At 60.2% G+C, this 9,766-nt stretch overlaps 2 protein-coding genes across 4 annotated transcripts in view; one reads left to right on the forward strand and one right to left on the reverse strand.

The window, feature by feature from the left end:
- SLC25A6 (solute carrier family 25 member 6) overlaps positions 1-9,766 on the forward strand; it is a 248,017-nt gene that overhangs the window by 42,954 nt on the left and 195,297 nt on the right. The gene's annotated exons all lie outside the window — the stretch shown is intronic.
- The window catches only part of CSF2RA (colony stimulating factor 2 receptor subunit alpha), a 15,688-nt gene continuing 6,736 nt past the window's right edge, over positions 815-9,766 (reverse strand). Inside the window, exons 3-10 of the mRNA XM_079125018.1 lie at positions 9,013-9,136; positions 8,806-8,935; positions 8,504-8,676; positions 6,279-6,412; positions 4,568-5,459; positions 2,513-2,609; positions 1,472-1,541; positions 815-999 (exon numbers count right to left, since the gene is read on the reverse strand). Of these exons, the coding sequence (XP_078981144.1) occupies positions 922-999; positions 1,472-1,541; positions 2,513-2,609; positions 4,568-5,459; positions 6,279-6,412; positions 8,504-8,676; positions 8,806-8,935; positions 9,013-9,136 (1,698 nt within the window). The 3' untranslated portion in view covers positions 815-921. The remainder of the gene's footprint in view (positions 1,000-1,471; positions 1,542-2,512; positions 2,610-4,567; positions 5,460-6,278; positions 6,413-8,503; positions 8,677-8,805; positions 8,936-9,012; positions 9,137-9,766) is intronic.

Genomic DNA, 9,766 nt, shown 5'->3' on the forward strand with positions numbered 1-9,766 from the left:
TCCGACGAGGGATGGAGGACCCCGTGTTCCCAGGCGTCTGTGGAGCAAGGAGCCCAGTGACCCGCCCAGGGGGTCTGGGAGGGAGAAGCCGCCCCCGAGCTGGACAGGGTCAGCGGCAGGAGGAGGACGCAGCTCTGTGCCGACGGGAGGCAGCGGGCAGATGGGCCTCGTTGCCCCGCGTCTAAGGGCGTCCAGGAGGCGGAGCCCCGACCCAGGCCCGCCTCCTCTGCAGTTCCACGGAGCCGGTCCTCCCGGGAGTCTGCCCACAGGCGGCCCTGCCTCCTGAGCACGGAGCCGGCACGGGCGGCCAGCCCCGCCCAGAGTCGACCCTTGTCCTTCCTCTTTTCCTTGGTCAGTGACTCTTTCTTTCATTCCATCGTCTGGGGGAGTCGGGCCGCTGGAGGTTTGGCAAGGAGTCTCTGCGTTTTGCGCAGCTGGAAGAGGCTGCGGAGCCCGCGGGAGGCGCCCCCGGCCAGGGAGGAGCCGGGTGCTCGGCAGGGAGGACGGGAGGCCCAGGCGTGGGCAGCTGGAACCCAGTCGCACCGTGGAGAGCCCGGGACCCGCCCTCCGGCGTCCCCACCACCCCAGACGCTCAGGAAAGGGGACGTGGACGTTGGTCCCTGTGAGCAGCCGTGTGAGGGCCCCAGCCACATCTGCATGGTGGACCTGAACGAGGGGTCAGCTGCGCCCGCAGGAGGCCCGGCAGCACCCGTGTGGTCACCCCGGGGGTGAGGGGGGTTCGACGGGACCGAGTGACCCGCCAGGCCATCTTTGAAAAACACCAGGTTTCTTTTTCTTCCCAACGAGTAAGAAAAACAGCTAGAAAGCGACGCGGAGGCTCCAAACGTGGAAGAACACAAGAAGAGAGGACCTCCGTCCTCGCTCTGGGGTGGACGCGTCCCTCCTGGTTCTACCCGCAGCTCAGGACTCTTCTTCCACCACCAGGATCTCCTCGTGATCCTCTTTCCCGGCTCCTGTGGCCAGATCTTCCCAGTTCATCTGAGGGTAAAGGTGGAGGGTGGTCAGCATCCAGTGTCCCAATAAGGCCCACGCGAGGGACAGCGGGACCTCGGATGAGGCTCCAAGGGCCCCATGGTGGACAGGTGAGGGTCACTGAGGGAAGAGCTCACGAATGGGGGAACTCGGTGCACCACACATCACGCGCAAAGGCCCTGGGGCCAGAAGCAGCTTGGAATCAACAGCGGGCTTGGCTGGCACAGCGAGTCATCGGGAAGTCTCTCCCTTCCATCTCCCTGTCTCTCTATCTCTGTGGCTCTGCCTCTCTCTGTCTCTGTCTCCCTCTCCTCTTCCCAGGTCCCCGACCCACACTTTCTGCACAAAGCTCGCTGGGTAGACAGAGAACCCCAGCCACGTCCGTGACATCCCTGTGGCCCCCTGAGAGGAGACGGGCCCCCCAGGCGCCCGGTCCCCCTGCCTCCCCTCCCGGCCGGCCCTCTGCCCTCGCACCCACCTGATCGTTTTGGTTGACTTTGTCTTTGATCTGAGGAATCGGGGGAAAGAGACCGCTCAGCCCGTGGAACCTGGGGAGACAGAGGAAGGAGCAGGTGACGGGGACCCCGGTTTCCACGAGTGCCCGACCCTAGCCTTCTTCATAGACTCGGTCCAACTCTCCAGAGCGGAATCAGAGAGGGACAAAGCATAGGCACCAGGGCCACGGAGACAGCAGGGAAGGGCCACCAGAGGAGTCCCCCAGGGCCACTCGGACCCGTGACGGCCATGGCGGACGTGGGCACCTAAGCAACTCCAGGGTCCCTGGTGGTGTAAGGCTGGGCACTGCACACAAATGTCCCTCCCTGAGGGCCACTGTGCATGGAAGGGACCTGGTGTGGACACAGGTCTCTGCAGAGGCAGTGAGTGCAGGACCCTGAGAGGAGCTCCTCCTGGTCAGGTGGCCCTGAGGCCATGGCCGTGTCCTCACAAGAGACAGAAGAGGAGACACAGACACAGAGGAGGAGCCACGTGGAGACGGAGGCAGAGGCTGGAGGGCGGGGGCCACCAGCCAGGGCCGCCTGGAGCACACCCTGCCTGCATGCCACAGATCCTAGTTCTGCTCATCTCTTCCCTGATTCCTTCAAAGGCGTCCGGAAGTGCCTGGTCCCCTGCTGGGTCCCCAAACCTCGCCTGGGAAGCCCCGCCGGCCGCCCCTGGGGTAGAACCTGATTGTGGGGGTGCCTGAGCTTCAGGGTTGGGTGGGAGGAGGCTACTGGTGGGGCGAACAGGGGGAGCCAGGAGGCTGAGCGAGCCTCACCCCATGAAGTCCTGTGGGGCTTGGGAGCAGAGTCCCAGCCAGTCAGCAGCAGAAAGCCCTTGCCCAGGGTCCCCTGTGGAGCCCGTCCACACCGACTCTCTGGTCACCTGGTTTGGCTCCTGCCTCCCTCCCGCCTCCCACCACCAGGCACCGGGGGACCCTCTGCAGCTTTGGCGCCCAGCAAGCCCTCCCCTGCCCACTTTCCCGCTCCTGCAGGTGACGCCCCCGCACCTCGGTGGTCACCTGTTAAAGAGGCAGCCGAGGACCAGGGCGCAGACGAGGGTCCCTAGGACCACCAGCAGGTAGACGTGCAGGAGACTGGCTTCCGGTCCCTGGGAGCCTGGGAGGGGGACACGCAGGGCTGTCCATCGCGGGCCGTGCTCCGTCCCTGGCTGGGGCCCCAGGGAGCTGGGCCCCACTGGCCAGAGATGCTCCCGAGCCCGCGGAGCCCGCGTGAGCTGGACGCTCCCTGCAGGAGCGCGGCCGCCAGGGGAGAGCCGTCCAGCGTGGTCACGCCCGGGTGCTGGTCAGCGCTCCCTCCTTAGGGGCATCTTTAAACGAAGACATTCTCGCCTGCGCTTATTTATCGCCGGTGCCGGGGACGGAGCGTCCCGCAGGTGAACCCAGGGCGCAGCGGGACCGCCACGCGGTCAACCTGCCAATCAACTGGTGCGTCCGCGATCGTTCCGCCCGCGCTCCGCCTGCCCTGGACCGAACCAGGCCTCGCAGGCGCTGGGCGGGCCACGCCCGGCTCTGAGCGCCTCATTTCCCATTGCCACAACCAGGCTGGTGTCCTTGGGGGGCGCCATGGGGGGTTATGTGTGTCCGCCCCGCGGCCTGATGACAGGCGGCGATTGACACCTGTCAGTACAGAAGGCTCCGCGCGATGAATGCCGAACGTGAATTCTACACTGCGAGTCCTAAGAGCTGATGCTGGATGCAAAAAGGTCTCTATGCCTAAAACGGCTTGCGAGGGTCCTCACTGTACATTTACATAATGATGATAATTAACATTATTGTTACTATTTTATGCTGTGGTTGGAGCCCAAGGCCTCCCCATGATAGGCAAGCTCTTTACCATTGTGCTATATCCGCAGTCCCTGTAACTTCTTTTAATATTTGCAAATATCTAGAGGTGGGGTAGTTGTTTTTGTTGTTGTTGTTATTATTATTGTTTTATTATTATTATTATTGTATTATTATTATTATTATTATTATTATTATTTTGGTACCAGGGGTGGAACTCAGGGCCCTTTATCACTGAGCCACATCCCAAGCCTTCCTCATTATTATTTTTTTTAATTTAAAGATGGGGTCTCACTAGGTTGCTCAGGGCCTCCCTAACTTGCTGAGGCTGGCCTCTGCCTTGCCATCCTCCTGCCTCAGCCTCCCGAGTTGCTGGGATCACAGGTATGCACCAAGACGCCGGGTGACAGTTAGACTCTGTAAGCATCAGATTGACATCAATTCTACCACCTTCGATTTTTACCAACTGACGACGTTTGAGGGGAGGAGCTAGTTGAGTCCACTGGCAATTTTTTTTTATCCTTTCCTGGAACAGCTTCTCCTGATTAGGGCTAAACAGCCCCAGTTCCTATTCCACTTTCTATTCTATTCTTTTCTATTCTATTTTCTATTCTATTCAATTTTCTATTCGATTTTATTTTCTATTCTATTCACTTCTATTTTCTATTTTACTCTATTTTCTATTCGATTCCACTGTTTTATTATTTTCTATTCTATTCTATTTTCTAGTCTTTTTTTTATTCTAGTCTATTTTCTATTCTATTCTATTTTCTATTATTTTCTAGTCTAGTCTATTTTTTATTCTAGTGTATTTTCTATTCTATTCTATTTTCTATTTTTTTTCTATTCTCTTCTATTTTCTATTCTCTTCTATTTTGTATTCTATTCTATTTTCTAGTCTATTTTCTATTTTCTCGTCTACTTTCCAGTCCACTCTCTTCCCACCTCGTCCTGGCGGCCCTGCAGATGGACCCCGGGCCTCACGCCCCCGCAGCCACCGCAGCCCAGGACCCGCTGGGGCGGACGCTTGGCCGGGACGGGGACCTGCGCGGTGGGCCCGGCTGCACCCGGGGTCCCGGGAGCAGGAAGGCCCGCGCGCCCGCTGGTCGCCGAGCGAGCCCGGCCTCTGGACCAGCCTCGGGGTCCCGGGAGGGGCCCTGCCGTCCCTGCGGCGTCCCGGGACCTGCTGGGGCGCAGGCAAGAGGTCCCCGGGCGTCCCCTGGGCCCGCGCCCCCGGCGTGCGTCCGCCCGGCGCCCTGGCCCGGGGCTCACCGAAGTCCACGGGCGGGCTCCAGGCGCCCCACGCTCCGCCCCGGGCGTCGGCGGCTCTGATTCTCAGGGTGCGCCTGGCCCCGGGCCCCGGGCTGGGGACGAGGTACCGGTTGTGCACGTCCCCGGCCACGACCTGCGGAGAGAGCAGAGGGTCACCGCGCGTCCCCGCGTCCCCGGCCACGACCTGCGGAGAGAGCAGAGGGTCACAGACGCCGCGTGGCCGCCTGCGCTGCGGAGAGACGCGGGTAAGATCGACGGGCGGTTCCGAGGCAGCCGGCCATCCCGCGGGGACCCGCAGAGCCGGGCGGCTCCGTTCCAGAGTCACGGGCACCGCGACCCCAAGGCAGGAGCGCGCTTTAGAAAGGACGCGCCCCGCATCCGCGGGTTCCACCGAGCGGCTGTTGGCCCCCATTAACCAGCGCGGGACGCCGTTCCCTCCGCTAAACAAGGACGGGACGTGGCTCCCCGGGGGCGCGCCCAGAGGAGGACAGGGCTGCGGGGGCGCCAAGTTCTGCGTTTCTATGTGACCGAAGAGGAGACTGGGGTCACAGTGGCAGTGAGACCCGAACGGACCGAGAGGATCTTCCTCCGCAGGTGGGGTGGAGGGAAAGGCCAGCTCAGCGGGGTCTGCTGGGCCAAGCGGGAGCAGAAAAGGCAGGTCAGTAGGAAAAACCGAAGCAATTCCAGCAAATTCCACGTGGAAGCGGAAAGAGGGACCTGCCCAGCGGGAGCGGCACGGGCGCGCAGCATCCCTTGAGGACTCCGAGGACACGTCCGCCGGCCACCAGGCCACAAGCGGGGACGCTGGCACGCAGGACGTGTCCAGCTGGCCACGACGGGGGGGGGGGGGGTTCAGACTCACCACTGGGTCGTCATCGACCGCGTCCACGTTCTGGGGAGAAAACAGAACAGAAGGGGCTACACGTGACAGGTCAGAGGATTTTCACAAGAGGGTGGACTGTCCTCTTCATGTCTGGGGGTGCTGGGGGTCCACGGACCCCTGACCAGGCAGAGAGGCCTCCCTCGTTCATGCCTCCTCCAGAGCACCGGAGGATGGAGGCAGGGAGGGGCCACTGGACGGGAACGCAATGGCCACCCTACCAGTGGACACGGCCCAGGGGGACAGGCCAGCGCCCTGCAGGAGAGATGGAGAGTCTCTTCCCTCCTCCGTGGTGGACCGGGTGGACCTGGAGGGGCCTCTTCCCTCTGTGCTGGTCCAGGTGGACCTGAGTGGCCTCTTCCCTCTCCCCTGTGGTCCAGGTGGACCTGAGTGGCCTCTTCCCTCTCCCCTGTGGTCCAGGTGGACCTGAGTGGCCTCTCTCCTCTGCTCCTTGGTCCAGGTGGACCTGGAGCGGCCTCTCCCCTCTCCCCTGTGGTCCAGGTGGACCTGAGTGGCCTCTCCCTGTCCCCTGTGGTCCAGGTGGACCTGAGGGGCCTCTCTCCAGCAGGTCCTGCATGGCCTCTCCTAACTGGCCTCCTCTGCAACTCCACATCGCCCTGACTCCCAGGGTTGCCACTGTCCCCCGGCTGCCTTCCCGGCGCCCTCCCGGGGCCAGCGGTCAGCCCACAGTGGACTGTCCATCCTCCGCTGAATTCGCCACAGAGTCATGGACTCCCTGCAGTTCCTGGGGCCCCTCACCCCCACCCGTTCACGTCCTCTGTGCTGCCCGATCCCGAGGCCGGAGGAAGCCCGGGCACGGGGGGCACTGACCTGTCTCCAGATGCCCAGCTGGTACTGGAAGTCCACGTCTGACAGGCGGGCCCTGGTCCGGGGCTGGTTCCACTGGACGAGGCAGTGGGAGGCGTTGCAGGCCACGCTGACGTTGTCCGGGGGACTGATCTGCTCTGCAGGGGCGACCCAGCACCAGCTCTGAACCCAGGGAGCCGCGCTGTCCCCCCGAGCCGAGGCTGAGCCCTGCCTGCCCGTCACCGATGGTCAACACCCGGAGCTCCGGGAACCTCTCTCCACGTCCCCACAGTCAGCTGAGGAGGGACGGGATGCCCCAGGTCGCTCTGAGACCCGTTCTCAGACAGCCCGGGGTGCACGCGCCCCAGCGAACCTAGCAGACATTTCCCAAGAGATGCCCAGGAGGAAGGACGAATAGAGGAATCAGCATCCAGCCTCAGCCGCACCTAGGAGACCGCGAAGCAAGACGACACGGGATTTCACGCGGCGCCCGTCAGAACGGCAGGAGACGCGCAGAAAACCAAGCGCTCTTTCCCCGTGGGTGGGATTGTAAGTTAGTACAGCCACCGTGGACATCAGGGCGGAGTCTCCTCCAAAGACTCGGAACCGCCCGAGGCCTCAGCTTAGCACCCCCGGTATTTACGCTGAACCTTTAAAGTCACCTTGCTACAGTGATTCAAGCACGACCTTATTTGGAGCAGCACAATTCACAACAGCCAAACTGTGGAACCAGCCCTGGTGCCCATCAGTGGATGAAGCGATAAAGAAAATGTGGCTATGTTCACTCTGGAGTTTTGTTCAGCCACAGAGAAAAATGAAATCCCGGCATTTGCGGGAAAATGGATGGAGCTTGGGAACATGATGTTAATTGAAATACGTTAAACTCGGAAAGTCGAGGGTCATGTGTTTTCTCACGTATGTGGAAGCGAGAGCGGAAAAGGGGCAAGAAATGTGGGAGGCAGGGTGATCTCCTAAAAAGCAAAGGGAGATCAGTGGAGGGAAGGAACAGGGTGTGAGAGGAGGCCAGGCGAGGGGAACATGCTGGGGAGGGATTGGCCAAATTACATTGTTCTATCGTGTGCATGTATGAATGCGTAACAATTAATCTCACCTGTACATACAACTGTAATTCACCAATACCAAATCTGGGGAAAAAAAAGTCAGACTTGGATGACCCTCCAGGATGAACATGAGACCAGTTTTTCCCTCCCGACCCTGGGTCCAGGTGGCCATGGATCTGTAAATGAGGACCTTTCCTCATGAGCATGGGCTGTTACTCAGCCATTAACGGGGGCTTTGTGTTGGATTGTATTAGACTATTGTAATTTCATTCCTAGAGTCTGAGACTGGACGCCACAATCAGAAGCTTCTCAGTGTGTGTGGACAGCAGGGCTGACTGAAACGTGTCCTGTGACCGCAGATCTTTACCAAATCTACATATGTCTGAAGTTTATCGGATCCCAGTCCACTTTCCGATCGACTGGATTATGAAGCTGAGAGTAAAGGACAGGGTCTCACCTATCTGGTTGGTCACCGTAATGCAGATTGTATTTATGTGTGAACATTAAGTAGGATTGCTTGGTGGTTTGTTCCAGCGGCCTCCAGAATCTTACACCAATTTTAAGGCAGGAGAGAAACAAGAACAGAAAGGAGCAGGGCACAGACATGCCCGCCTGTCATCCCAGCAGCTCAGGAGGCTGAGGCAGGAGGATGGTTAGTTGGAGGCCAGTCTCAGTAATGTAGCAAGGCCCTGAGCAACTTAGCCAGACCCTGTCTCTAAATAAAACACAAAAAGGGCTGGGGCTGTGGCTTAGTGGTTACGCACCCCTGGGTTCAATCTCCAACACCCCAAAATAATACATAACAACTTCTGATGTGTGCACACCCCAAACCTCCTCTACTGACCGGGTTGACAGGCTGGAAGGGTCAGGCCACTGAGACCCCGCAAGTGCTCAAAGAATAAGAGGCCCAGGCCTCCCATCTTCTGTATTTACTAGGTTTTCTATAAAAAGAAGAGTCTGGGACCCCAAAGCACCCCTCACTCCAGAGTGCCTGCCGGCCCTGTCCCTCTGCATGAATCTCTCGGGTTTTCTTAAATAAATCTCTGAGCCTCTTTGGACACTTCCTGCCCTTCCTTTCTGGGGCCCAGCTGAGGTCCCCTTCTGGCGAGGGAGGGGACCCCACTCTGGTTTAGCTGACCTCCACCCCCCAGGTTTAGCAGACCTCCACCACCCCAGGCCTCCGCTCACCGATCTCCTTCGTTGACAAAATCGAGTCCAAGAACTGGATTTCCGCCTGCCGGCTGGTCCCGTTCACCAGGAAGAAAGCGTTGAAGGGCAACGCCGAGAGGTCTTGCAGGTGGCAGCCCCGGTGGGTCCCCGAGTCTTTTATGTAATGGGGACATTCAGTCTCGTTTTTTCTCCTGGAAGATCCCAAAGGGCCCCAAAAGTAATGGGGGGGAGGACAAAAAAAAGGGAAAAGAAAAGAAATTGGCTTTCTTTTTTTGGCCTTCCTGACTCCCTCCCTGGTCCTCGGGCGAATCGGGCCGTACTCAGTGTCTCCTATGTACAGAAAATACTGGACATCGCTGGGGGCGGCCGGGCCCTGCGTCCAGCTGCAGTTCATGAAGTCCGCGCGGTAGATGACGCAGGAGAAGCCCCGGGCGGCCGTGCCCTCCGCGCCTGGAAGAGGCCGCGCAGCGTCAGGTCCCGGGAAGGGGCGGCCGGGCACCCGGATCGCCGCGCGGCCCCCCGCCTACCTGGGTTGGCATAGAGCAGCTCTTCCCGCAGGGTCCTCTGGCCCACGGCGACGCTGACCCGCAGGGTCACTCCTCCGTGCAGAGAGAGGCGGCGAAAGGTACACTGGCAGTCCCCGGTCCTGGGCTGATCAGAGGTTGCAGCCAGCCGGAGGCAGCGCGGAAAGGCAGCCCTGTCTGGGGACCTTCCCGGGACCTTCCCGGGACGCCTGCCTGCCGCCTCCGCCTGTGAAATCTGCCCCCGCCCCACATCCGCCTCTTCCGTGGACCCCGAGTGGACGCCCCGGCTCAAGCCGCCGGCGCAAGGTCTACTGCACCAGTCCTAGTGCAGCCTGGAGCGCGCGGTCCAGACGGGCGCCAGGAGGCAGCCTGGGCTGCGAAGCGGGAACTGAAGCTCTGCCTTTTGTTTTTCTGTTGCTCTGTGTTGCCGGGGACAAACGCAGGAGCTGTTCCCCAGTGCTAGGTCCCCTTGGGATGCCCGTGGACCATCCTTGGTGGGACCCTTTACCACTTTAGTGGTGGTCACTTTAGTTACTTGGAGACTGGGGATGGAAGCAGGGCCTCATGCCACCAAGATGCACCCCTCTTAGGGTTTCTCTCTCTCTCTTTTTCTCTCTCTCTCTCTCGCAGACGCACCTACTTCACCATATCTACTTTCTCGTCAAGGAAAACGCGACCCCACCAGTCCATTCTCAGGACCAGGTCCACCGAGATGGACGAATTCATCAAAGAGCCAGTGGTTCTGGGCTGGCAGGTG

Source organism: Sciurus vulgaris (assembly GCF_902686455.1).
Source record: "Sciurus vulgaris genome assembly, chromosome: X".
Classification (NCBI taxonomy): domain Eukaryota; kingdom Metazoa; phylum Chordata; class Mammalia; order Rodentia; family Sciuridae; genus Sciurus; species Sciurus vulgaris.